Below are 27,662 nucleotides of genomic sequence, written 5' to 3' on the forward strand. Positions count from 1 at the left end.
TAATGTGTTACACTTATAACCATAATTGCACATAATTCTGTAATTAATTTCATTGCACGTGTGACACTATACATGCCAAACATAAGTGCTTGTGTGCAGATGCACACTGCTTATAACGTGGTCATTAATTCCCCCACTGTTGACAATCAGCTCATGGAAATAAACTGCCAAATCCCAGTAGGACTCCAATGTGTCAGATGTGTTCCTTTCTTACTGCAGATCATATCCTGTGCTGAGTGCTGTGCTTCTGAGCAAGCAGAAAACAAAATTCTCATGAATTGAATGGTGTCACTTACTTCACAGCTAATTACACGTGGTTTTGTTCTGCTCTGGGTTAAGTGATCTGTTTGCAAAATTTATAATAGGAAGAAAAAAAGAAAGAAGAACATGGCTATTCCACAGAAGTCTGTAGTCCTGTGAACAGGATCCTGGCTCACCTAAGCCAGGGCTTGGTGACTTGTATTTACAAATGAGGGTGGTACCGCCTGTTGGTTTAGGACCCTTCACGAGTCTCTGGGTGTCTGTTGTTTCCTGCATTTGGCAGAGCCTTGCAGCCGGAGCTCCAGGCTGGTGCCTTCCAGTGCCAAGCAGTGCAACTACAATGGGGGGCAAGTGGGAAGCCAGTCATCATGGTAACACTGGAGCACTTCTGACATCCTCCTCTCCAGATCCTCCTCTCAGGCATGTTAAACTTGACTCTGTGCTTATCTCAGGTCACTGTGCTTAGCGAAGGCCTTTACCAAAACAGTGTTGGAAATGTCAGTGAAGCAGCTCCTCAAACTGTTTGTATCCTGTTCCCCTTCTGCAATCTGGTCAGCCTCCACATGTGAGGCTTTGCTGCTGCTGCTCAGAGAATCACCAATGTGGGTTCCTCTGTAGGCAAACCAGTCAAAGCCCCTTGCATTATGCATCTATCCAGTGCACCCTCAATAATTTTGCACATGACAGCAAGTTGTTAGGAAGTGCTGATCTGCCTTAGGGTAAACAGGCCCCACAGAGAGACCAGGACAGGCTGATCAATAGGCTGGGGCCAATTGGATGAGGTTCAACAAGAGCAAGTGCTGGGGTTACCACCCCTGAGTGAAAAATCTTACATGCTTGGAAGAGGCAGAACACAGCAAAGACCCATTCCATCTTTATTCTTGCAATCTGAGCTGTATTTTTCCTTATTGAAGAATCCACCTTTGCTGGATTAGGACTTTTCCTGAAGTCATTCTCTGAACTGCATAAAGGATGAGCCAATGTCTAAATCCATACTGCTAGCACAGGAAAAGCAGCAGTGCTAAATAAACACGGGAATATATTTCCACAGGTTGGAAATTCTGGGCAAAATCAGTGGATAGAAAACTAAAAAAGGTGAGACTAAAAAGGAAGGGAAATAAAAACATTCCATCCAAAAATGACATTTCACTGTCACCATTACTAGAGATATATTCTTGGGTGCTCTGCTTTATATATGAATCTTACTTTGATGTTAAAAGAATATCATAAAGGCAAGTATGAGACTCGGCTACCAACTAAGAGATTTCTTTGGCATTCGCCCACCAGGATCCGGCTCTGTCTGCATTCAGAGGCTGCAAGGCAGAGACCATGCAATGGTCCAGCCAGGGAAATCCCCCCGAGCACAGTGCCTCATGGACAGCCTCCCGTTCCACTCCTGCACGCTCCAGGCCCTGCAGGCACCCCCCAGAGTAAATGAATGAGCTCAGGAAGCCAGTGTGATGGTGGCAAGGCTGGGTGGTTGGTTACAAGTGCAGGCAGAAACTGGCAGCACTGCCCACTGACTCTGTCAGTGTCTCTTTGCTAAGTCCTTTGTTGTCAGTTTCTCTCATCCGCTTGTGGATGGACTCCTGTTCTGGGATTAAGAGGTATGAAGCCAAGCGGCATGTTGCATTTCATTCTTAAGGAGCATTTGTTGGGGTGAAAGCAGCAGAAGCAGAGATCCAGGCACCCTCTGTGCAGCCAGAACTGAGCTCCAAACCTGTAGGGCCATCCCCAACCTTGGGACTCTGGAAGCACTCAGCTGGCCACTGTCTTCTCCCCTCCCCATCCACATTAATGACTCCAGCAAGAAGCTGCTCCTCCCTGATCTCGCTAAACATCAAGTCATGACTCGGGGAACAAAAGAACCACAAGGAACACTTCAAAACTTCGAACAAAAGATGAAAGCTCCAACAATGTCAACCCAACCAGGTGTTGCTGTTTACCATGATGGCCTCATAATCCTCCAGATGAAAGGGGCCCTTTGCCACCCTTCAGGCAGTGAGACAGGGAGAGCAGCCGACATGATAAAAATGCTGTGATACATCCCTTTCATCAGCACTCCAAACAGTAAGTACGCAAAAATTATGGTTTGCATACAGCAATTTCTCTTTGCTTACACCATGCATTTCACTTAACTACAACCTATCCCACCGGGCAAACACATACAGAAATCCAGGAGCGCATTCACTGACTCCCATTTAAAGCTTGATTCAAACCAAAGAATGATCATTTAAAAGAGAGATGAAGGTTTCCAGCAAATGAAACTCACCATAGCAAATAAGGGGCCAAATACTGTCGTGAACACAACACAAAATCATGGGTGCTCTGATCTATTATTTTGGTGTTTCCTTGCTTGAAACCCTATAGGCAATCAGCACTGCATGGCAATGCTCCTATAACACAAAGCCTCTTCCTTTCATCTTTGCGGTGCCACCAGCGATGGAATTAGATGATCATTGTGGTACTGTTCAGCCCCAGCCATCCTATGAGTCTATGATGATGATTCTGTGATTCTCTAACTGCTCCTCAGTGATGCTACAGCAATGCAGCATCCCAAAGATCAGCATGGAAAGGAGCAGTGAGAGCACAGCAAAAAACCTCCAGGTAACAGCAGGGACAGGAAATGCTGAATGGGACTCTCTCTTCTAAATGGTCCGAGACAATAGCTGTTAGAAGGCTTAGCACCAGGCCAGGTTTGATAGGAGGAACTGCAGCTCACTATCATATGAAATTTCTCCTCATTCTGGTTGCAAATTGCTGGAAGGCAATTCATCTTATCTACCACCTGCTTTCAGCTATACCTTGGCAAGTCCCTGTCCATGTGGGATTGCTCTGTCCTTGCTACCTGCAGGCAGAACCCAGAGATATGTTCCATCTGCACAGGTAATAATCAGGTGGCAGGAGATGTGCAAGCCTCATCCACCTTTAGCACAAGGATTTACAAATCCTTCAGGAGCCCATGGACACAGAAGGGCAGAAAGTGCCATTTTTAACAGCAAACCTGTGCCAACCTCCCACTGATCACAGAGTTCTGTAGTACGTTGGGGTGCTAAGTTGTCTTTGCGAGGATTTATGAGTGCATACAGTAGTTCTGAGTAGATGGAGTGTTCTAGAATAGCTGAGTTAGGCCTGTAGGTTAAGAGTTAGTGGGCTGCGGGTTTAGGTAGGTGTGTGTATAGGTTCTCTCGCGTGCATCGGGTTTTGCGTAGCGGGTGTACGTGTCTGCGCGGGATTTAGGATGGCATATAAGGTGTGTGACAGAGCAATATATTGAGAGAAGACATGATGGCATCCATGTTTGTGTCTCTCTCCCCGGGACAGTTGAAGTCCTGGGATAAGTCAGGTTAATTGGCGAATACGTCAGTAGTACCTCTCAGATTACTTTCAAGAAGCTGAATTTTTTACCTAATCCTCTCTCTAAAGTGGATTTTTCATCTCTCTTATTTACTGATAAACTTCCAGGGCTAAGCATCTACAGCACAAAACAGACCTGTGTAGTTCATCACCACGCTATATTTTTGGTCCAACATGATGAAAAAATGGAGCAGACATTTAGAAAGATGACAAGAAGATCCAGAGCAGAGCAGTTATAGTCATTGATGATTATATCAAAATATTGTTGAAGGAATATTAAAACCCCTGCTTCAGGGTATAAAATAATATATACATTTTTGTCAAACAGGTGGACAGAGTAATATATGTTTGTCCACTGTGCTGCATTTATATACCCTTCTGAAAGGTCTATCATTTTTATATATGTAAAGGTATATTATTTCTATATAATACTGCTATCGATGGACATGAGATCTGGTCCTAATGAACTATACAGGCCTTTATGCACCATTTGTATTCGTAAAGCATCTACCAGGATACGACCCCAAACAGGACACCCAGGGCAACACCAGCAGTATTTGGTTAAGAGCACATGAAAAGAAGCATATTGCAACAATAATCAGACAGCGATTTATGTCACCCATCATACAATCATGAAATGGCCGGGGTTGCAAAGGTCCACAGTGCTCATCCAGTCCCAACCCCCTGCTGTGTGCAGGGTCACCAACCAGCAGCCCAGGCTGCCCAGAGCCACATCCAGCCTGGCCTTGAATGCCTGCAGGGATGGGGCATCCACAGCCTCCTTGGGCAACCCGTTCCAGTGCGTCACCAGCCTCTGAGTGAAAAACTTCCTCCTAAGATCCAACCTAAACTTTCCCTGTCTGAATTTAAAGCCATTCCCCCTTGTCCTATCACTGCCCACCCTCACAATGTCATGGTTTTGTACATTTTTCTATTGGTATTCCACATCATAACATCATATAGAGCACAGAGAACAAGTACATGTCCCAGAGGGTCTCACAGTCAGAGAGGGAAACACATCACGGAAGTGATGCTGTCTCTCTCTCAAACTGCCTGGTAGCGAGTCTGGGTGTGCTTCCAAGCCGTGGCACCTTCAGTTTCAAAGTAGGCTTCTCGGTCTTCGGAAAACCTCTCTCTCTCTTTCCCTTTTATTTTACTTGGCTTATTAGCCTCAATTTCCATTAGATTGTAATTAGTAAAATAATAAGTTTTCCTCCTTAGATCGTTGCCACTTCTCTGTTTGTTTCCTTGAGTCCAGCTCCCATCTCCCTACCCCTTTCTTATTTTCCCTTCCTATACGCTGGGAGCCAGGGGGAACAGGAGCCTACTGCCCCTCCCCGTCACAGACATAGATTGATCTAGATAACACCGTGACACAGCAATTCCTCCTCTGTATACGCTCCCTTCAAGTACTGCAAGGCCACAACGAGATCTCCCCAGAGCCTTCTCTAAGCTAAACAAGCCCAGTTCCCTCAACCATTTCTCACAGGAGAGCTGCTCCAGCACCCTGACCATCTTAGTGGCCTCTATATTCTTTCAATATACGTACACACGACGGCGAGATTGAGACACAACAGGATATATAGTTTATAAGAGTTTATTAAAAGTTGTTGTTGTTTAGGGAAATGGGGAAGGGAAGTCGGGTGATAGAAAAGAGATAGGAAATAAAAGCAAAGAGTCTTTGTAGAAAGCAAGAGAGAATTAGTCACCACTGGGTTTCCAGCATGACTCGTAGTTCAGATGTTGATCTTCAGTAGAGATGGTCGTCAGAGGGAGCAGGGAAGCATCTGTTTGCATCTTGCCTTCACAAGATACAATGGTTCCATCCCCAGATCTCCCATACCAAGATGGAGTCATTTGGTCACAGGCCGGATCTTCCACTGGTAAGCTCTCTCCAACGTGACACTGACTGCCACAAGGAAACAGCCACCTCTGGCCTCCTAAATAGGTCTCAGAGTCTTATTGCTCACAGGATGTGAGCTTGCAGCCAAAACAAGAGAAGGGTTCGGACAAAGGTCTCTCTCAGCGTCCGAACAGCAGCAGTCTGATGTAGCGATCTCTCAGCTCCCTGAACTCACGCAGCGCTATGGAGTGGGCGTCCGGGTCCTCCTCCAGGTGCTGGAAGAGGTTGAGCGGCTTGGCGGATCGGAAGGACTGCGGCAGGACAATCGTGCTGTGCACCGACTTGCTGCCAAGGAAGAAGTGGTTCAGGCATTTCTCATCCAGGCAGAAGCGCAGGTACCGCAGGAGATTCTCCATCCGATTCAGGAAATACTTCCTGCGCCACTTCTTCAAAGGGATGATGACCAAACTGTGGAGGACAAGAGTCTTGATGACATAGGTGGAAAAGCCCATGCCCACTAAGATGCTGGCAAGCAACGTCAGGCAGTGCAGGTGGGAGCTGTCCTGTCCGGTACTCCTGGCCGTGTGCTGGAAGAACTTCTTTTCTGCCACAGCACAGCTCTGTGGCCATGTTGTGCTGGGCGTAAAGCCGGCGTCTGTGTTCTGGCTGGTCAGGTAGATGTCCGAGTATTCTTGCTGCACCCCGAACAGCAGCTCGACGAGGACTTTTTCCCCGCTGTAGGCTTCTGTCAGCTGGAGCTTGCAGGAGCGTCTGGAAGGCAGCACCTTCAGGCTGTAGGCGTGCGCGTGGTGGGTGGTCTTCCAGATTGCTGCCACCTGTGCGGTGAACCAGGTGACAGTTCTCTCCACATCCAGGTAGGAGTCAGTGCAGAGAGTCTGTAGCAGGCTGGGGTCCTGATTTTGGCTCAGCTCTTCCTCATGGTGGTGGAGGAAGCACAGCACATTCCCCAGCTGCTTCTCCCTTTGGCACATGCACTGAAGCTCCACGCGGACGCGGGAGTTCCTTGCCAGCCCGTGCCCTTCATCTCCCAGCTCCAGGAGGAAGGTGTGCCCGGGGGGAGGCTCTATGGGCACGAGCAGGCAGTACACATTGTCCCACTCCTGGGGACTCCAGCCTTCAAAGGCACTGCCCACCCCAATGGCAGGCTGCAGCACCGGGAAGAAGCTGTTGGACCAGATGAATCTGAAGGTCTGCACGAGCTCGTTCATCAGCTCCTCCACTATAGGGCACCTGGTGGCCCTTCCTTCCACCTTTTCCAGGGCACGCCTTGTGAGAAATTTTGTCAGTGCTGAATCTTTGAAGTCTTCTTCCTCGTCATCCTCCTCTTCTTCCTGTTCCTCCTTTTCCACCAATTCCACCTGCTCCTGCTGTTCTACCTGCTCCTGCTGTCCGCCCTGTTCCACCTGCTCCTCCTGCACCTGCTGTTCCTCCTGTTCCACCTGTTCCTCCTGCACCCGTTCCTGTTCCTCCTGCACCTGCTGTTCCTCCTGTTCCACCTGTTCCTCTTCCTCCTGCACCTGCTGTTCCACCTGTTCCTCCTGATGTTCCTCCTGTTCCTCCTTTTCCACCTCTTCCTCTTCCTCTTCCTTCACTCCCGATGCCTCCTCCTTGCCACTGGAGCTGTCATTTTCACTGCTGCTTTCATCACGCTTTTTCATTTTTAGGGACTGCACCATGTTCCAAAAGAGCAACAGAATCAGTCCCATACTGAAACAGATCTTCCAGTGCTGCAGCAGAGCAAAGAGCAGAGATGACATGTCCACCCAGCTCTGCTGCTCATTCCTCTGCTCAATCTCGTGCTGCGGAGGTATCATGTGCTTTTGCAGATCAACCTCGCGCCGCTGCACGTTCTCGAGCATGAGCACATCAGTATTGACACTGACACTTAGCGCCCGCACCAACAATGCGAGAACAAACACCAAAGCCATGATCTGCAAGAGATGGGAGAGAGGGGCTCAGTGGGGCTGGGAGGGAGCGGGGCCAGGAGCCGCATGGCCCTGTGCTCAGGTAGGAGCAGTGGGTACGAGGGAGCTGGGTGGCAGCAGGGACCGAGGCCAGCGCTGGCAGGGACAGTTCCAAGCACTGCCCGTGGTGCTCCCACAGGGGCCGGTGTTTGCACCACATCCCTCGTCCAGCCCGACCTTCCCCTGCTGCTGCACTCACCATTGGCCCAGGTCAAAAATGCAGCAGCGCTGCCTGCCTGTGGCCCTAAACCCATCCCCTGCATTGTGATGCAATGCATTCCTGCTGATGTCACAAATGGGCTGCCCGACTCCACCCTTCTCAGCTGCCCAGGGTGGGCACATGGCCACTGAGCCACGGCACTGCCTCAATTTGGAGGCATATCTCTGGACAGAGCTCCTGGGGACGCTCTTTACTAAGCAGGTGGGAGCTGCCCGGGCCTTTCTTTAAAATAAAATGGGGTGGTATTTCCCATGGATGCTGTGCTCCTCATGTGCCACCCCACAGGTTATGTTCCAAACACACTGTCCCTGGAAAATCATTTGGACAGAAATGGAAAATCAAAACTACTGCTCCTGAGGAAACATAAGAATTTGCAGCATATGCAGAAACTCATTTTAGTGCTGAAATGCCACAGAGGGAACAAAGCTGAAGATCAGTGCCGGTCATGTCAAAGTCTCAGCACCTGACATCACACAGCCCTTTGCTGATTGCTCCCTCAGCCACCGGTGGTCTGAACGTCCTCTGAGCAAAAGGCCAGATGGCTCGATCCAAGCAGCTCAAAGGGGCTCTAACAATGATGATTAGGATGCCCACATGTGCAGCAGCCTCTTCAGCTGCATGGGCTCTGGCTCCTTTGGGTGAGCTTATGCTGTAGAGAAAACAGCAGGAGCAACTGCTGTCTACCCCATGTTGCAAAATCACATGTGCACGAGGCAGGAATATTTCTCAAAGGCCAACAGAGAAAGGCTTGGCTGGGAGCCTGTGGGTGTTGAACCAAGGCAGCCCTGCAGGCACAGAGTGGTCTGGTAGGTAAGGAGACAGCCCTGTAGGACAGGAGCGTGATGGCAGCTGTCAGACCAGCTGTGCTTCACCTGCATACCTTGCTGCCTGCAGCACAAGGCTCCCAGCCATGGCTGTATTGACTTCTGGGAGGTAAGGCCAGAGTCACCTCCTGAAGCCAGGGGAGATCCCAGATCAACAGGGTTGGAAGTCATTTGAACCTCACGAGATCCCCTAGACCAAATCCCCTGCTACAGCAGGTTCCCTAGTGTAGGTTTCTCCACAGAAGATAATCGCTCTTCTTCTCTGTTTCCGGTAACAAGGATATCAATAAATATTATTAACCAACAGAAGCTGTGTAACCCAGTGAAACAGGACCTATTCTTTCCTGAATCTGAATTCAGCATTCAGATTTCTGTACTTCACCAGTCTCTGGGTGTCTGTTGTTTCCTGCATTTGGCGGAGCCTTGCAGCCGGAGCTCCAGGCTGGTGCCTTCCAGTGCCAAGCAGTGCAACTACAATGGGGGGCAAGTGGGAAGCCAGTCATCATGGTAACACTGGAGCACTTCTGACATCCTCCTCTCCAGATCCTCCTCTCAGGCATGTTAAACTTGACTCTGTGCTTATCTCAGGTCACTGTGCTTAGCGAAGGCCTTTACCAAAACAGTGTTGGAAATGTCAGTGAAGCAGCTCCTCAAACTGTTTGTATCCTGTTCCCCTTCTGCAATCTGGTCAGCCTCCACATGTGAGGCTTTGCTGCTGCTGCTCAGAGAATCACCAATGTGGGTTCCTCTGTAGGCAAACCAGTCAAAGCCCCTTGCATTATGCATCTATCCAGTGCACCCTCAATAATTTTGCACATGACAGCAAGTTGTTAGGAAGTGCTGATCTGCCTTAGGGTAAACAGGCCCCACAGAGAGACCAGGACAGGCTGATCAATAGGCTGGGGCCAATTGGATGAGGTTCAACAAGAGCAAGTGCTGGGGTTACCACCCCTGAGTGAAAAATCTTACATGCTTGGAAGAGGCAGAACACAGCAAAGACCCATTCCATCTTTATTCTTGCAATCTGAGCTGTATTTTTCCTTATTGAAGAATCCACCTTTGCTGGATTAGGACTTTTCCTGAAGTCATTCTCTGAACTGCATAAAGGATGAGCCAATGTCTAAATCCATACTGCTAGCACAGGAAAAGCAGCAGTGCTAAATAAACACGGGAATATATTTCCACAGGTTGGAAATTCTGGGCAAAATCAGTGGATAGAAAACTAAAAAAGGTGAGACTAAAAAGGAAGGGAAATAAAAACATTCCATCCAAAAATGACATTTCACTGTCACCATTACTAGAGATATATTCTTGGGTGCTCTGCTTTATATATGAATCTTACTTTGATGTTAAAAGAATATCATAAAGGCAAGTATGAGACTCGGCTACCAACTAAGAGATTTCTTTGGCATTCGCCCACCAGGATCCGGCTCTGTCTGCATTCAGAGGCTGCAAGGCAGAGACCATGCAATGGTCCAGCCAGGGAAATCCCCCCGAGCACAGTGCCTCATGGACAGCCTCCCGTTCCACTCCTGCACGCTCCAGGCCCTGCAGGCACCCCCCAGAGTAAATGAATGAGCTCAGGAAGCCAGTGTGATGGTGGCAAGGCTGGGTGGTTGGTTACAAGTGCAGGCAGAAACTGGCAGCACTGCCCACTGACTCTGTCAGTGTCTCTTTGCTAAGTCCTTTGTTGTCAGTTTCTCTCATCCGCTTGTGGATGGACTCCTGTTCTGGGATTAAGAGGTATGAAGCCAAGCGGCATGTTGCATTTCATTCTTAAGGAGCATTTGTTGGGGTGAAAGCAGCAGAAGCAGAGATCCAGGCACCCTCTGTGCAGCCAGAACTGAGCTCCAAACCTGTAGGGCCATCCCCAACCTTGGGACTCTGGAAGCACTCAGCTGGCCACTGTCTTCTCCCCTCCCCATCCACATTAATGACTCCAGCAAGAAGCTGCTCCTCCCTGATCTCGCTAAACATCAAGTCATGACTCGGGGAACAAAAGAACCACAAGGAACACTTCAAAACTTCGAACAAAAGATGAAAGCTCCAACAATGTCAACCCAACCAGGTGTTGCTGTTTACCATGATGGCCTCATAATCCTCCAGATGAAAGGGGCCCTTTGCCACCCTTCAGGCAGTGAGACAGGGAGAGCAGCCGACATGATAAAAATGCTGTGATACATCCCTTTCATCAGCACTCCAAACAGTAAGTACGCAAAAATTATGGTTTGCATACAGCAATTTCTCTTTGCTTACACCATGCATTTCACTTAACTACAACCTATCCCACCGGGCAAACACATACAGAAATCCAGGAGCGCATTCACTGACTCCCATTTAAAGCTTGATTCAAACCAAAGAATGATCATTTAAAAGAGAGATGAAGGTTTCCAGCAAATGAAACTCACCATAGCAAATAAGGGGCCAAATACTGTCGTGAACACAACACAAAATCATGGGTGCTCTGATCTATTATTTTGGTGTTTCCTTGCTTGAAACCCTATAGGCAATCAGCACTGCATGGCAATGCTCCTATAACACAAAGCCTCTTCCTTTCATCTTTGCGGTGCCACCAGCGATGGAATTAGATGATCATTGTGGTACTGTTCAGCCCCAGCCATCCTATGAGTCTATGATGATGATTCTGTGATTCTCTAACTGCTCCTCAGTGATGCTACAGCAATGCAGCATCCCAAAGATCAGCATGGAAAGGAGCAGTGAGAGCACAGCAAAAAGCCTCCAGGTAACAGCAGGGACAGGAAATGCTGAATGGGACTCTCTCTTCTAAATGGTCCGAGACAATAGCTGTTAGAAGGCTTAGCACCAGGCCAGGTTTGATAGGAGGAACTGCAGCTCACTATCATATGAAATTTCTCCTCATTCTGGTTGCAAATTGCTGGAAGGCAATTCATCTTATCTACCACCTGCTTTCAGCTATACCTTGGCAAGTCCCTGTCCATGTGGGATTGCTCTGTCCTTGCTACCTGCAGGCAGAACCCAGAGATATGTTCCATCTGCACAGGTAATAATCAGGTGGCAGGAGATGTGCAAGCCTCATCCACCTTTAGCACAAGGATTTACAAATCCTTCAGGAGCCCATGGACACAGAAGGGCAGAAAGTGCCATTTTTAACAGCAAACCTGTGCCAACCTCCCACTGATCACAGAGTTCTGTAGTACGTTGGGGTGCTAAGTTGTCTTTGCGAGGATTTATGAGTGCATACAGTAGTTCTGAGTAGATGGAGTGTTCTAGAATAGCTGAGTTAGGCCTGTAGGTTAAGAGTTAGTGGGCTGCGGGTTTAGGTAGGTGTGTGTATAGGTTCTCTCGCGTGCATCGGGTTTTGCGTAGCGGGTGTACGTGTCTGCGCGGGATTTAGGATGGCATATAAGGTGTGTGACAGAGCAATATATTGAGAGAAGACATGATGGCATCCATGTTTGTGTCTCTCTCCCCGGGACAGTTGAAGTCCTGGGATAAGTCAGGTTAATTGGCGAATACGTCAGTAGTACCTCTCAGATTACTTTCAAGAAGCTGAATTTTTTACCTAATCCTCTCTCTAAAGTGGATTTTTCATCTCTCTTATTTACTGATAAACTTCCAGGGCTAAGCATCTACAGCACAAAACAGACCTGTGTAGTTCATCACCACGCTATATTTTTGGTCCAACATGATGAAAAAATGGAGCAGACATTTAGAAAGATGACAAGAAGATCCAGAGCAGAGCAGTTATAGTCATTGATGATTATATCAAAATATTGTTGAAGGAATATTAAAACCCCTGCTTCAGGGTATAAAATAATATATACATTTTTGTCAAACAGGTGGACAGAGTAATATATGTTTGTCCACTGTGCTGCATTTATATACCCTTCTGAAAGGTCTATCATTTTTATATATGTAAAGGTATATTATTTCTATATAATACTGCTATCGATGGACATGAGATCTGGTCCTAATGAACTATACAGGCCTTTATGCACCATTTGTATTCGTAAAGCATCTACCAGGATACGACCCCAAACAGGACACCCAGGGCAACACCAGCAGTATTTGGTTAAGAGCACATGAAAAGAAGCATATTGCAACAATAATCAGACAGCGATTTATGTCACCCATCATACAATCATGAAATGGCCGGGGTTGCAAAGGTCCACAGTGCTCATCCAGTCCCAACCCCCTGCTGTGTGCAGGGTCACCAACCAGCAGCCCAGGCTGCCCAGAGCCACATCCAGCCTGGCCTTGAATGCCTGCAGGGATGGGGCATCCACAGCCTCCTTGGGCAACCCGTTCCAGTGCGTCACCAGCCTCTGAGTGAAAAACTTCCTCCTAAGATCCAACCTAAACTTTCCCTGTCTGAATTTAAAGCCATTCCCCCTTGTCCTATCACTGCCCACCCTCACAATGTCATGGTTTTGTACATTTTTCTATTGGTATTCCACATCATAACATCATATAGAGCACAGAGAACAAGTACATGTCCCAGAGGGTCTCACAGTCAGAGAGGGAAACACATCACGGAAGTGATGCTGTCTCTCTCTCAAACTGCCTGGTAGCGAGTCTGGGTGTGCTTCCAAGCCGTGGCACCTTCAGTTTCAAAGTAGGCTTCTCGGTCTTCGGAAAACCTCTCTCTCTCTTTCCCTTTTATTTTACTTGGCTTATTAGCCTCAATTTCCATTAGACTGTAATTAGTAAAATAGTAAGTTTTCCTCCTTAGATCGTTGCCACTTCTCTGTTTGTTTCCTTGAGTCCAGCTCCCATCTCCCTACCCCTTTCTTATTTTCCCTTCCTATACGCTGGGAGCCAGGGGGAACAGGAGCCTACTGCCCCTCCCCGTCACAGACATAGATTGATCTAGATAACACCGTGACACAGCAATTCCTCCTCTGTATACGCTCCCTTCAAGTACTGCAAGGCCACAACGAGATCTCCCCAGAGCCTTCTCTAAGCTAAACAAGCCCAGTTCCCTCAACCATTTCTCACAGGAGAGCTGCTCCAGCACCCTGACCATCTTAGTGGCCTCTATATTCTTTCAATATACGTACACACGACGGCGAGATTGAGACACAACAGGATATATAGTTTATAAGAGTTTATTAAAAGTTGTTGTTGTTTAGGGAAATGGGGAAGGGAAGTCGGGTGATAGAAAAGAGATAGGAAATAAAAGCAAAGAGTCTTTGTAGAAAGCAAGAGAGAATTAGTCACCACTGGGTTTCCAGCATGACTCGTAGTTCAGATGTTGATCTTCAGTAGAGATGGTCGTCAGAGGGAGCAGGGAAGCATCTGTTTGCATCTTGCCTTCACAAGATACAATGGTTCCATCCCCAGATCTCCCATACCAAGATGGAGTCATTTGGTCACAGGCCGGATCTTCCACTGGTAAGCTCTCTCCAACGTGACACTGACTGCCACAAGGAAACAGCCACCTCTGGCCTCCTAAATAGGTCTCAGAGTCTTATTGCTCACAGGATGTGAGCTTGCAGCCAAAACAAGAGAAGGGTTCGGACAAAGGTCTCTCTCAGCGTCCGAACAGCAGCAGTCTGATGTAGCGATCTTTCAGCTCCCTGAACTCATGCAGCGCTATGGAGTGGGCGTCCGGGTCCTCCTCCAGGTGCTGGAAGAGGTTGAGCGGCTTGGCGGATCGGAAGGACTGCGGCAGGACAATCGTGCTGTGCACCGACTTGCTGCCAAGGAAGAAGTGGTTCAGGCATTTCTCATCCAGGCAGAAGCGCAGGTACCGCAGGAGATTCTCCATCCGATTCAGGAAATACTTCCTGCGCCACTTCTTCAAAGGGATGATGACCAAACTGTGGAGGACAAGAGTCTTGATGACATAGGTGGAAAAGCCCATGCCCACTAAGATGCTGGCAAGCAACGTCAGGCAGTGCAGGTGGGAGCTGTCCTGTCCGGTACTCCTGGCCGTGTGCTGGAAGAACTTCTTTTCTGCCACAGCACAGCTCTGTGGCCATGTTGTGCTGGGCGTAAAGCCGGCGTCTGTGTTCTGGCTGGTCAGGTAGATGTCCGAGTATTCTTGCTGCACCCCGAACAGCAGCTCGACGAGGACTTTTTCCCCGCTGTAGGCTTCTGTCAGCTGGAGCTTGCAGGAGCGTCTGGAAGGCAGCACCTTCAGGCTGTAGGCGTGCGCGTGGTGGGTGGTCTTCCAGATTGCTGCCACCTGTGCGGTGAACCAGGTGACAGTTCTCTCCACATCCAGGTAGGAGTCAGTGCAGAGAGTCTGTAGCAGGCTGGGGTCCTGATTTTGGCTCAGCTCTTCCTCATGGTGGTGGAGGAAGCACAGCACATTCCCCAGCTGCTTCTCCCTTTGGCACATGCACTGAAGCTCCACGCGGACGCGGGAGTTCCTTGCCAGCCCGTGCCCTTCATCTCCCAGCTCCAGGAGGAAGGTGTGCCCGGGGGGAGGCTCTATGGGCACGAGCAGGCAGTACACATTGTCCCACTCCCGGGGACTCCAGCCTTCAAAGGCACTGCCCACCCCAATGGCGGGCTGCAGCACCGGGAAGAAGCTGTTGGACCAGATGAATCTGAAGGTCTGCATGAGCTGGTCCATCAGCTCCTCCACTATAGGGCACCTGGTGGCCCTTCCTTCCACCTTTTCCAGGGCACGCCTTGTGAGAAATTTTGTCAGTGCTGAATCTTTGAAGTCTTCTTCCTCGTCATCCTCCTCTTCTTCCTGTTCCTCCTTTTCCACCAATTCCACCTGCTCCTGCTGTTCTACCTGCTCCTGCTGTCCGCCCTGTTCCACCTGCTCCTCCTGCACCTGCTGTTCCTCCTGTTCCACCTGTTCCTCCTGCACCCGTTCCTGTTCCTCCTGCACCTGCTGTTCCTCCTGTTCCACCTGTTCCTCTTCCTCCTGCACCTGCTGTTCCACCTGTTCCTCCTGATGTTCCTCCTGTTCAACCTCTTCCACCTCTTCCTCTTCCTCTTGCTCCGCCCCCGATGCCTCCTCCTCGCCACTGGAGCTGTCATTTTCACTGCTGCTTTCATCATGCTGGCTCATTTGTATGGACTGCACCATGTTCCAAAGGAGCAACAGAATCAGCCCCACATTGAACCAGATCTTCCAGTAATCCAGCAGAGCAAAGAGCAGAGATGACATGTCCACCCAGCTCTGCTGCTCATTCCTCTGCTCAATCTCGTGCTGCGGAGGTATCATGTGCTTTTGCAGATCAACCTCGCGCCGCTGCACGTTCTCGAGCATGAGCACATCAGTATTGACACTGACACTTAGCGCCCGCACCAACAATGCGAGAACAAACACCAAAGCCATGATCTGCAAGAGATGGGAGAGAGGGGCTCAGTGGGGCTGGGAGGGAGCGGGGCCAGGAGCCGCATGGCCCTGTGCTCAGGTAGGAGCAGTGGGTACGAGGGAGCTGGGTGGCAGCAGGGACCGAGGCCAGTGCTGGCAGGGACAGTTCCAAGCACTGCCCGTGGTGCTCCCACAGGGGCCGGTGTTTGCACCACATCCCTCGTCCAGCCCGACCTTCCCCTGCTGCTGCACTCACCATTGGCCCAGGTCAAAAATGCAGCAGCGCTGCCTGCCTGTGGCCCTAAACCCATCCCCTGCGTTGTGATGCAATGCATTCCTGCTGATGTCACAAGTGGGCTGCCCGACTCCACCCTTCTCAGCTGCCCAGGGTGGGCACATGGCCACTGAGCCACGGCACTGCCTCAATTTGGAGGCATATCTCTGGACAGAGCTCCTGGGGACGCTCTTTACTAAGCAGGTGGGAGCTGCCCGGGCCTTTCTTTAAAATAAAATGGGGTGGTATTTCCCATGGATGCTGTGCTCCTCATGTGCCACCCCACAGGTTATGTTCCAAACACACTGTCCCTGGAAAATCATTTGGACAGAAAAGGAAAATCAAAACTACTGCTCCTGAGGAAACATAAGAATTTGCAGCATATGCAGAAACTCATTTTAGTGCTGAAATGCCACAGAGGGAACAAAGCTGAAGATCAGTGCCGGTCATGTCAAAGTCTCAGCACCTGACATCACACAGCCCTTTGCTGATTGCTCCCTCAGCCACCGGTGGTCTGAACGTCCTCTGAGCAAAAGGCCAGATGGCTCGATCCAAGCAGCTCAAAGGGGCTCTAACAATGATGATTAGGATGCCCACATGTGCAGCAGCCTCTTCAGCTGCATGGGCTCTGGCTCCTTTGGGTGAGCTTATGCTGTAGAGAAAACAGCAGGAGCAACTGCTGTCTACCCCATGTTGCAAAATCACATGTGCACGAGGCAGGAATATTTCTCAAAGGCCAACAGAGAAAGGCTTGGCTGGGAGCCTGTGGGTGTTGAACCAAGGCAGCCCTGCAGGCACAGAGTGGTCTGGTAGGTAAGGAGACAGCCCTGTAGGACAGGAGCGTGATGGCAGCTGTCAGACCAGCTGTGCTTCACCTGCATACCTTGCTGCCTGCAGCACAAGGCTCCCAGCCATGGCTGTATTGACTTCTGGGAGGTAAGGCCAGAGTCACCTCCTGAAGCCAGGGGAGATCCCAGATCAACAGGGTTGGAAGTCATTTGAACCTCACGAGATCCCCTAGACCAAATCCCCTGCTACAGCAGGTTCCCTAGTGTAGGTTTCTCCACAGAAGATAATCGCTCTTCTTCTCTGTTTCCGGTAACAAGGATATCAATAAATATTATTAACCAACAGAAGCTGTGTAACCCAGTGAAACAGGACCTATTCTTTCCTGAATCTGAATTCAGCATTCAGATTTCTGTACTTCACCAGTCTCTGGGTGTCTGTTGTTTCCTGCATTTGGCGGAGCCTTGCAGCCGGAGCTCCAGGCTGGTGCCTTCCAGTGCCAAGCAGTGCAACTACAATGGGGGGCAAGTGGGAAGCCAGTCATCATGGTAACACTGGAGCACTTCTGACATCCTCCTCTCCAGATCCTCCTCTCAGGCATGTTAAACTTGACTCTGTGCTTATCTCAGGTCACTGTGCTTAGCGAAGGCCTTTACCAAAACAGTGTTGGAAATGTCAGTGAAGCAGCTCCTCAAACTGTTTGTATCCTGTTCCCCTTCTGCAATCTGGTCAGCCTCCACATGTGAGGCTTTGCTGCTGCTGCTCAGAGAATCACCAATGTGGGTTCCTCTGTAGGCAAACCAGTCAAAGCCCCTTGCATTATGCATCTATCCAGTGCACCCTCAATAATTTTGCACATGACAGCAAGTTGTTAGGAAGTGCTGATCTGCCTTAGGGTAAACAGGCCCCACAGAGAGACCAGGACAGGCTGATCAATAGGCTGGGGCCAATGGGATGAGGTTCAACAAGAGCAAGTGCTGGGGTCACCACCCCTGAGTGAAAAATCTTACATGCTTGGAAGAGGCAGAACACAGCAAAGACCCATTCCATCTTTATTCTTGCAATCTGAGCTGTTTTTTTCCTTATTGAAGAATCCACCTTTGCTGGATTAGGACTTTTCCTGAAGTCATTCTCTGAACTGCATAAAGGATGAGCCAATGTCTAAATCCATACTGCTAGCGCAGGAAAAGCAGCAGTGCTAAATAAACACGGGAATATATTTCCACAGGCTGGAAATTCTGGGCAAAATCAGTGGATAGAAAACTAAAAAAGGTGAGACTAAAAAGGAAGGGAAATAAAAACATTCCATCCAAAAATGACATTTCACTGTCACCATTACTAGAGATATATTCTTGGGTGCTCTGCTTTATATATGAATCTTACTTTGATGTTAAAAGAATATCATAAAGGCAAGTATGAGACTCGGCTACCAACTAAGAGATTTCTTTGGCATTCGCCCACCAGGATCCGGCTCTGTCTGCATTCAGAGGCTGCAAGGCAGAGAACATGCAATGGTCCAGCCAGGGAAATCCCCCCGAGCACAGTGCCTCATGGACAGCCTCCCGTTCCACTCCTGCACGCTCCAGGCCCTGCAGGCACCCCCCAGAGTAAATGAATGAGCTCAGGAAGCCAGTGTGATGGTGGCAAGGCTGGGTGGTTGGTTACAAGTGCAGGCAGAAACTGGCAGCACTGCCCACTGACTCTGTCAGTGTCTCTTTGCTAAGTCCTTTGTTGTCAGTTTCTCTCATCCGCTTGTGGATGGACTCCTGTTCTGGGATTAAGAGGTATGAAGCCAAGCGGCATGTTGCATTTCATTCTTAAGGAGCATTTGTTGGGGTGAAAGCAGCAGAAGCAGAGATCCAGGCACCCTCTGTGCAGCCAGAACTGAGCTCCAAACCTGTAGGGCCATCCCCAACCTTGGGACTCTGGAAGCACTCAGCTGGCCACTGTCTTCTCCCCTCCCCATCCACATTAATGACTCCAGCAAGAAGCTGCTCCTCCCTGATCTCGCTAAACATCAAGTCATGACTCGGGGAACAAAAGAACCACAAGGAACACTTCAAAACTTCGAACAAAAGATGAAAGCTCCAACAAGGTCAACCCAACCAGGTGTTGCTGTTTACCATGATGGCCTCATAATCCTCAAGATGAAAGGGGCCCTTTGCCACCCTTCAGGCAGTGAGACAGGGAGAGCAGCCGACATGATAAAAATGCTGTGATACATCCCTTTCATCAGCACTCCAAACAGTAAGTACGCAAAAATTATGGTTTGCATACAGCAATTTCTCTTTGCTTACACCATGCATTTCACTTAACTACAACCTATCCCACCGGGCAAACACATACAGAAATCCAGGAGCGCATTCACTGACTCCCATTTAAAGCTTGATTCAAACCAAAGAATGATCATTTAAAAGAGAGATGAAGGTTTCCAGCAAATGAAACTCACCATAGCAAATAAGGGGCCAAATACTGTCGTGAACACAACACAAAATCATGGGTGCTCTGATCTATTATTTTGGTGTTTCCTTGCTTGAAACCCTATAGGCAATCAGCACTGCATGGCAATGCTCCTATAACACAAAGCCTCTTCCTTTCATCTTTGCGGTGCCACCAGCGATGGAATTAGATGATCATTGTGGTACTGTTCAGCCCCAGCCATCCTATGAGTCTATGATGATGATTCTGTGATTCTCTAACTGCTCCTCAGTGATGCTACAGCAATGCAGCATCCCAAAGATCAGCATGGAAAGGAGCAGTGAGAGCACAGCAAAAAACCTCCAGGTAACAGCAGGGACAGGAAATGCTGAATGGGACTCTCTCTTCTAAATGGTCCGAGACAATAGCTGTTAGAAGGCTTAGCACCAGGTCAGGTTTGATAGGAGGAACTGCAGCTCACTATCATATGAAATTTCTCCTCGTTCTGGTTGCAAATTGCTGGAAGGCAATTCATCTTATCTACCACCTGCTTTCAGCTATACCTTGGCAAGTCCCTGTCCATGTGGGATTGCTCTGTCCTTGCTACCTGCAGGCAGAACCCAGAGATATGTTCCATCTGCACAGGTAATAATCAGGTGGCAGGAGATGTGCAAGCCTCATCCACCTTTAGCACAAGGATTTACAAATCCTTCAGGAGCCCATGGACACAGAAGGGCAGAAAGTGCCATTTTTAACAGCAAACCTGTGCCAACCTCCCACTGATCACAGAGTTCTGTAGTATGTTGGGGTGCTAAGTTGTCTTTGCGAGGATTTATGAGTGCATACAGTAGTTCTGAGTAGATGGAGTGTTCTAGAATAGCTGAGTTAGGCCTGTAGGTTAAGAGTTAGTGGGCTGCGGGTTTAGGTAGGTGTGTGTATAGGTTCTCTTGCGTGCATTGGGTTTTGCGTAGCGGGTGTACGTGTCTGCGCAGGATTTAGGATGGCATATAAGGTGTGTGACAGAGCAATATATTGAGAGAAGACATGATGGCATCCATGTTTGTGTCTCTCTCCCCGGGACAGTTGAAGTCCTGGGATAAGTCAGGTTAATTGGCGAATACGTCAGTAGTACCTCTCAGATTACTTTCAAGAAGCTGAATTTTTTACCTAATCCTCTCTCTAAAGTGGATTTTTCATCTCTCTTATTTACTGATAAACTTCCAGGGCTAAGCATCTACAGCACAAAACAGACCTGTGTAGTTCATCACCACGCTATATTTTTGGTCCAACATGATGAAAAAATGGAGCAGACATTTAGAAAGATGACAAGAAGATCCAGAGCAGAGCAGTTATAGTCACTGATGATTATATCAAAATATTGTTGAAGGAATATTAAAACCCCTGCTTCAGGGTATAAAATAATATATACATTTTTGTCAAACAGGTGGACAGAGTAATATATGTTTGTCCACTGTGCTGCATTTATATACCCTTCTGAAAGGTCTATCATTTTTATATATGTAAAGGTATATTATTTCTATATAATACTGCTATCGATGGACATGAGATCTGGTCCTAATGAACTATACAGGCCTTTATGCACCATTTGTATTCGTAAAGCATCTACCAGGATACGACCCCAAACAGGACACCCAGGGCAACACCAGCAGTATTTGGTTAAGAGCACATGAAAAGAAGCATATTGCAACAATAATCAGACAGCGATTTATGTCACCCATCATACAATCATGAAATGGCCGGGGTTGCAAAGGTCCACAGTGCTCATCCAGTCCCAACCCCCTGCTGTGTGCAGGGTCACCAACCAGAAGCCCAGGCTGCCCAGAGCCACATCCAGCCTGGCCTTGAATGCCTGCAGGGATGGGGCATCCACAGCCTCCTTGGGCAACCCGTTCCAGTGCGTCACCACCCTCTGGGTGAAAAACTTCCTCCTAAGATCCAACCTAAACTTTCCCTGTCTGAATTTAAAGCCATTCCCCCTTGTCCTATCACTGCCCACCCTCACAATGTCATGGTTTTGTACATTTTTCTATTGGTATTCCACATCATAACATCATATAGAGCACAGAGAACAACTACATGTCCCAGAGGGTCTCACAGTCAGAGAGGGAAACACATCACGGAAGTGATGCTGTCTCTCTCTCAAACTGCCTGGTAGCGAGTCTGGGTGTGCTTCCAAGCCGTGGCACCTTCAGTTTCAAAGTAGGCTTCTCGGTCTTCGGAAAACCTCTCTCTCTCTTTCCCTTTTATTTTACTTGGCTTATTAGCCTCAATTTCCATTAGACTGTAATTAGTAAAATAGTAAGTTTTCCTCCTTAGATCGTTGCCACTTCTCTGTTTGTTTCCTTGAGTCCAGCTCCCATCTCCCTACCCCTTTCTTATTTTCCCTTCCTATACGCTGGGAGCCAGGGGGAACAGGAGCCTACTGCCCCTCCCCGTCACAGACATAGATTGATCTAGATAACACCGTGACACAGCAATTCCTCCTCTGTATACGCTCCCTTGAAGTACTGCAAGGCCACAACGAGATCTCCCCAGAGCCTTCTCTAAGCTAAACAAGCCCAGTTCCCTCAACCATTTCTCACAGGAGAGCTGCTCCAGCACCCTGACCATCTTAGTGGCCTCTATATTCTTTCAATATACGTACACACGACGGCGAGATTGTGACACAACAGGATATATAGTTTATAAGAGTTTATTAAAAGTTGTTGTTGTTTAGGGAAATGGGGAAGGGAAGTCGGGTGATAGAAAAGAGATAGGAAATAAAAGCAAAGAGTCTTTGTAGAAAGCAAGAGAGAATTAGTCACCACTGGGTTTCCAGCATGACTCGTAGTTCAGATGTTGATCTTCAGTAGAGATGGTCGTCAGAGGGAGCAGGGAAGCATCTGTTTGCATCTTGCCTTCACAAGATACAATGGTTCCATCCCCAGATCTCCCATACCAAGATGGAGTCATTTGGTCACAGGCCGGATCTTCCACTGGTAAGCTCTCTCCAACGTGACACTGACTGCCACAAGGAAACAGCCACCTCTGGCCTCCTAAATAGGTCTCAGAGTCTTATTGCTCACAGGATGTGAGCTTGCAGCCAAAACAAGAGAAGGGTTCGGACAAAGGTCTCTCTCAGCGTCCGAACAGCAGCAGTCTGATGTAGCGATCTCTCAGCTCCCTGAACTCACGCAGCGCTATGGAGTGGGCGTCCGGGTCCTCCTCCAGGTGCTGGAAGAGGTTGAGCGGCTTGGCGGATCGGAAGGACTGCGGCAGGACAATCGTGCTGTGCACCGACTTGCTGCCAAGGAAGAAGTGGTTCAGGCATTTCTCATCCAGGCAGAAGCGCAGGTACCGCAGGAGATTCTCCATCCGATTCAGGAAATACTTCCTGCGCCACTTCTTCAAAGGGATGATGGCCAAAGTGTGGAGGACAAGAGTCTTGATGACATAGGTGGAAAAGCCCATGCCCACTAAGATGCTGGCAAGCAACGTCAGGCAGTGCAGGTGGGAGCTGTCCTGTCCGGTACTCCTGGCCGTGTGCTGGAAGAACTTCTTTTCTGCCACAGCACAGCTCTGTGGCCATGTTGTGCTGGGCGTAAAGCCGGCGTCTGTGTTCTGGCTGGTCAGGTAGATGTCCGAGTATTCTTGCTGCACCCCGAACAGCAGCTCGACGAGGACTTTTTCCCCGCTGGAGGCTTCTGTCAGCTGGAGCTTGCAGGAGCGTCTGGAAGGCAGCACCTTCAGGCTGTAGGCGTGCGCGTGGTGGGTGGTCTTCCAGATTGCTGCCACCTGTGCGGTGAACCAGGTGACAGTTCTCTCCACATCCAGGTAGGAGTCAGTGCAGAGAGTCTGTAGCAGGCTGGGGTCCTGATTTTGGCTCAGCTCTTCCTCATGGTGGTGGAGGAAGCACAGCACATTCCCCAGCTGCTTCTCCCTTTGGCACATGCACTGAAGCTCCACGCGGACGCGGGAGTTCCTTGCCAGCCCGTGCCCTTCATCTCCCAGCTCCAGGAGGAAGGTGTGCCCGGGGGGAGGCTCTATGGGCACGAGCAGGCAGTACACATTGTCCCACTCCCGGGGACTCCAGCCTTCAAAGGCACTGCCCACCCCAATGGCGGGCTGCAGCACCGGGAAGAAGCTGTTGGACCAGATGAATCTGAAGGTCTGCATGAGCTGGTCCATCAGCTCCTCCACTATAGGGCACCTGGTGGCCCTTCCTTCCACCTTTTCCAGGGCACGCCTTGTGAGAAATTTTGTCAGTGCTGAATCTTTGAAGTCTTCTTCCTCGTCATCCTCCTCTTCTTCCTGTTCCTCCTTTTCCACCAATTCCACCTGCTCCTGCTGTTCTACCTGCTCCTGCTGTCCGCCCTGTTCCACCTGCTCCTCCTGCACCTGCTGTTCCTCCTGTTCCACCTGTTCCTCCTGCACCCGTTCCTGTTCCTCCTGCACCTGCTGTTCCTCCTGTTCCACCTGTTCCTCTTCCTCCTGCACCTGCTGTTCCACCTGTTCCTCCTGATGTTCCTCCTGTTCAACCTCTTCCACCTCTTCCTCTTCCTCTTGCTCCGCCCCCGATGCCTCCTCCTCGCCACTGGAGCTGTCATTTTCACTGCTGCTTTCATCATGCTGGCTCATTTGTATGGACTGCACCATGTTCCAAAGGAGCAACAGAATCAGCCCCACATTGAACCAGATCTTCCAGTAATCCAGCAGAGCAAAGAGCAGAGATGACATGTCCACCCAGCTCTGCTGCTCATTCCTCTGCTCAATCTCGTGCTGCGGAGGTATCATGTGCTTTTGCAGATCAACCTCGCGCCGCTGCACGTTCTCGAGCATGAGCACATCAGTATTGACACTGACACTTAGCGCCCGCACCAACAATGCGAGAACAAACACCAAAGCCATGATCTGCAAGAGATGGGAGAGAGGGGCTCAGTGGGGCTGGGAGGGAGCGGGGCCAGGAGCCGCATGGCCCTGTGCTCAGGTAGGAGCAGTGGGTACGAGGGAGCTGGGTGGCAGCAGGGACCGAGGCCAGTGCTGGCAGGGACAGTTCCAAGCACTGCCCGTGGTGCTCCCACAGGGGCCGGTGTTTGCACCACATCCCTCGTCCAGCCCGACCTTCCCCTGCTGCTGCACTCACCATTGGCCCAGGTCAAAAATGCAGCAGCGCTGCCTGCCTGTGGCCCTAAACCCATCCCCTGCGTTGTGATGCAATGCATTCCTGCTGATGTCACAAGTGGGCTGCCCGACTCCACCCTTCTCAGCTGCCCAGGGTGGGCACATGGCCACTGAGCCACGGCACTGCCTCAATTTGGAGGCATATCTCTGGACAGAGCTCCTGGGGACGCTCTTTACTAAGCAGGTGGGAGCTGCCCGGGCCTTTCTTTAAAATAAAATGGGGTGGTATTTCCCATGGATGCTGTGCTCCTCATGTGCCACCCCACAGGTTATGTTCCAAACACACTGTCCCTGGAAAATCATTTGGACAGAAAAGGAAAATCAAAACTACTGCTCCTGAGGAAACATAAGAATTTGCAGCATATGCAGAAACTCATTTTAGTGCTGAAATGCCACAGAGGGAACAAAGCTGAAGATCAGTGCCGGTCATGTCAAAGTCTCAGCACCTGACATCACACAGCCCTTTGCTGATTGCTCCCTCAGCCACCGGTGGTCTGAACGTCCTCTGAGCAAAAGGCCAGATGGCTCGATCCAAGCAGCTCAAAGGGGCTCTAACAATGATGATTAGGATGCCCACATGTGCAGCAGCCTCTTCAGCTGCATGGGCTCTGGCTCCTTTGGGTGAGCTTATGCTGTAGAGAAAACAGCAGGAGCAACTGCTGTCTACCCCATGTTGCAAAATCACATGTGCACGAGGCAGGAATATTTCTCAAAGGCCAACAGAGAAAGGCTTGGCTGGGAGCCTGTGGGTGTTGAACCAAGGCAGCCCTGCAGGCACAGAGTGGTCTGGTAGGTAAGGAGACAGCCCTGTAGGACAGGAGCGTGATGGCAGCTGTCAGACCAGCTGTGCTTCACCTGCATACCTTGCTGCCTGCAGCACAAGGCTCCCAGCCATGGCTGTATTGACTTCTGGGAGGTAAGGCCAGAGTCACCTCCTGAAGCCAGGGGAGATCCCAGATCAACAGGGTTGGAAGTCATTTGAACCTCACGAGATCCCCTAGACCAAATCCCCTGCTACAGCAGGTTCCCTAGTGTAGGTTTCTCCACAGAAGATAATCGCTCTTCTTCTCTGTTTCCGGTAACAAGGATATCAATAAATATTATTAACCAACAGAAGCTGTGTAACCCAGTGAAACAGGACCTATTCTTTCCTGAATCTGAATTCAGCATTCAGATTTCTGTACTTCACCAGTCTCTGGGTGTCTGTTGTTTCCTGCATTTGGCGGAGCCTTGCAGCCGGAGCTCCAGGCTGGTGCCTTCCAGTGCCAAGCAGTGCAACTACAATGGGGGGCAAGTGGGAAGCCAGTCATCATGGTAACACTGGAGCACTTCTGACATCCTCCTCTCCAGATCCTCCTCTCAGGCATGTTAAACTTGACTCTGTGCTTATCTCAGGTCACTGTGCTTAGCGAAGGCCTTTACCAAAACAGTGTTGGAAATGTCAGTGAAGCAGCTCCTCAAACTGTTTGTATCCTGTTCCCCTTCTGCAATCTGGTCAGCCTCCACATGTGAGGCTTTGCTGCTGCTGCTCAGAGAATCACCAATGTGGGTTCCTCTGTAGGCAAACCAGTCAAAGCCCCTTGCATTATGCATCTATCCAGTGCACCCTCAATAATTTTGCACATGACAATAAACTTCCAATCTCTACTTTTTGCATTTCAGGTAAACAACTAAACTGAATACTCATTAACAACCAAGAAATAAATCCGGACAAGCACTTGAACTGCACACTCACAGGTGAGCACTCACCACAGTGTGAATGCAGACTGTGTGCACAACTGAGACAAATGTAGTTTGCAGCCCTGGAAGGAGGATGCTCTCCACTGGTTCCCATCATTTATTGCTCAATTTCCCTCAAGTGAGACAACGGAGAGAAAATCAGCTCTGTATGCAGAAACCAGGAGCTGTCTATTAATGTGCTTGATTTTCACTAACCTGAAAATCATGCTTATCTTGTTCAAGTTTTTATGCAGGTCTTACTTCATATTTTTGAAAGAAATCTTTCTATGAAGTCACAAAAAACCTGTGATTTTTTGTCAGAAGTACTTTTCTAAACAAAACAGTGATGACGTATTTCCAGTTCTTCTCCAGTCAGTTCACACATGGCCTAGTGCATCCCCTCCAGTGGTGCACTCCCCATGTGAGACAGAAATGCGATGAGAAATGTCATTAAGTGTCATTGTGTTGTTATAAACTGTGAGGTCTGGAGGCTGCCACGTGGAAGCACCTCTGATTGGGAGTGAGACACTGAAGGAAGCTCTCATTTTGAAGGGCTTTTATCCAGTTACAGTGGGCTCATAGTTTCTCTGATGATGAAAATATAATTGAGGAAGGTGCTCCTGTCAGCAAGACTGATGCTAAAGTGCTCCCAAGCTTGGAAAGTGTTTTATTGTTTTTCTGTTGTTATTGTAGCTTTAAAAGACAAGAACGGGAGAGATGGCCAGGAATTCTTTTTGTTGAGTTTGAACTTGTTCTTGGTTGTGGCTGAGGCTCCTTCTTAACAGTTCGGGTTTAGTTCTAACAATGAAACTTTTAAATAATAGACATTTTTCAAACCATTCACAGTGCAGGCTGAGTTCAACTCCAAGGGAAGCCGTCTGTGCAAAATCATGTGTGAAGGAATACTAAAAGTAAGTTTGCTTTTCCAGGCAGAATGTACTGCATAAAGCAGTCTTTAAAGCAGCCCATGCCTATGAGATCACACAAGTCATCTCAGCCTCATGCAGAAAGCACACAGTGAGGGCACGGGGCAGTCTGACCTCTACGCCTTTGGAAATTGAAAGGATTCACTGAACTTCTCCTCCAGAGAAAAGAGAGCTGTTGTTCCTTTTAAAGACCTATTTTATTTCTGAACCACAACACATCAGACCACGACCCAGCATCTGCCTTAAGATATCAAAAATAGTTTTCTTTTCAATGCTGTGTGAAATTTCAGGTTTTCCTTTTCTCATTCTAAGTGTGTAAATGCAGCACTGGCTGCTGACTGCCCGTGCTATGCTAACTTGTTTCAGAGATAATAGAGGTTTCTTCCATGAACACTGAATCTTATTTGCTGACTATTTCCAGTGGAGCACTCAGGAATATTTCTTTTAGTTTTCTTAAAAAGATAATCAAGAATATACAGATGTGCTCACAGTCTAAGTTGAGTTTGTCTCTATACTGACATCTTAATGCCCTTTTTTCCTGAAATCATGTTTCTTTTGACACCTGTCTGAGAACTGATCAGGGATGAGGGGAAGTCAGAGTTGC

General features: G+C 48.9%; 2 protein-coding genes and 1 long non-coding RNA gene across 3 annotated transcripts; 1 reads left to right on the top strand and 2 right to left on the bottom strand.

Annotated features, from left to right (window-relative positions):
• Positions 1 to 5,622: 5,622 nt before the first annotated feature.
• Positions 5,623 to 15,604, bottom strand: LOC146752413 (inositol 1,4,5-trisphosphate receptor-interacting protein-like 1). The gene is made up of 3 exons (XM_085531872.1): positions 15,554 to 15,604; positions 14,226 to 14,294; positions 5,623 to 7,413 (listed from the first exon to the last, which is right to left on the bottom strand). Exons 1-3 carry the CDS (start codon positions 15,602 to 15,604, stop codon positions 5,641 to 5,643), a joined length of 1,893 nt encoding a protein of 630 aa, XP_085387998.1. The 3' UTR covers positions 5,623 to 5,640.
• Positions 15,605 to 22,352: 6,748 nt separating this feature from the next.
• On the bottom strand, positions 22,353 to 24,140 carry LOC146752414 (inositol 1,4,5-trisphosphate receptor-interacting protein-like 1). The gene is made up of 2 exons (XM_085531890.1): positions 23,571 to 24,140; positions 22,353 to 23,534 (listed from the first exon to the last, which is right to left on the bottom strand). Exons 1-2 carry the CDS (start codon positions 24,138 to 24,140, stop codon positions 22,371 to 22,373), a joined length of 1,734 nt encoding a protein of 577 aa, XP_085388016.1. The 3' UTR covers positions 22,353 to 22,370.
• A 391-nt stretch (positions 24,141 to 24,531) lies between these two features.
• On the top strand, positions 24,532 to 27,330 carry LOC146752415 (uncharacterized). The gene is made up of 3 exons (XR_014940621.1): positions 24,532 to 24,597; positions 26,076 to 26,150; positions 27,062 to 27,330. It is a non-coding gene; the product is annotated as an uncharacterized LOC146752415 (long non-coding RNA).
• Positions 27,331 to 27,662: the final 332 nt, after the last annotated feature.

This window comes from Coturnix japonica, unplaced genomic scaffold (assembly GCF_054131305.1).
Source record: "Coturnix japonica strain WE unplaced genomic scaffold, WE-NBRP24 Scf045, whole genome shotgun sequence".
Classification (NCBI taxonomy): domain Eukaryota; kingdom Metazoa; phylum Chordata; class Aves; order Galliformes; family Phasianidae; genus Coturnix; species Coturnix japonica.

What these genes read in the sequence shown, in the direction of transcription:
- LOC146752413 (XM_085531872.1), bottom strand. Translation starts at nt 15,604, where the DNA reads ATGTCATCTCTGCTCTTTGCTCTGCTGGATTACTGGAAGATCTGGTTC. An exon ending in ACTGGAAGATCTGGTTCAAT is followed by an intron (nt 14,295 to 15,553) that starts GTGGGGCTGATT and finishes TGTCCTCCACAG; the next exon opens with TTTGGTCATCATCCCTTTGA. An exon ending in CGGATGGAGAATCTCCTGCG is followed by an intron (nt 7,414 to 14,225) that starts GTACCTGCGCTT and finishes CATCTCTTGCAG; the next exon opens with ATCATGGCTTTGGTGTTTGT.
- LOC146752414 (XM_085531890.1), bottom strand. Translation starts at nt 24,140, where the DNA reads ATGGCTTTGGTGTTTGTTCTCGCATTGTTGGTGCGGGCGCTAAGTGTC. An exon ending in AGGTAGAACAGCAGGAGCAG is followed by an intron (nt 23,535 to 23,570) that starts GTGGAATTGGTG and finishes CAGGAAGAAGAG; the next exon opens with GAGGATGACGAGGAAGAAGA.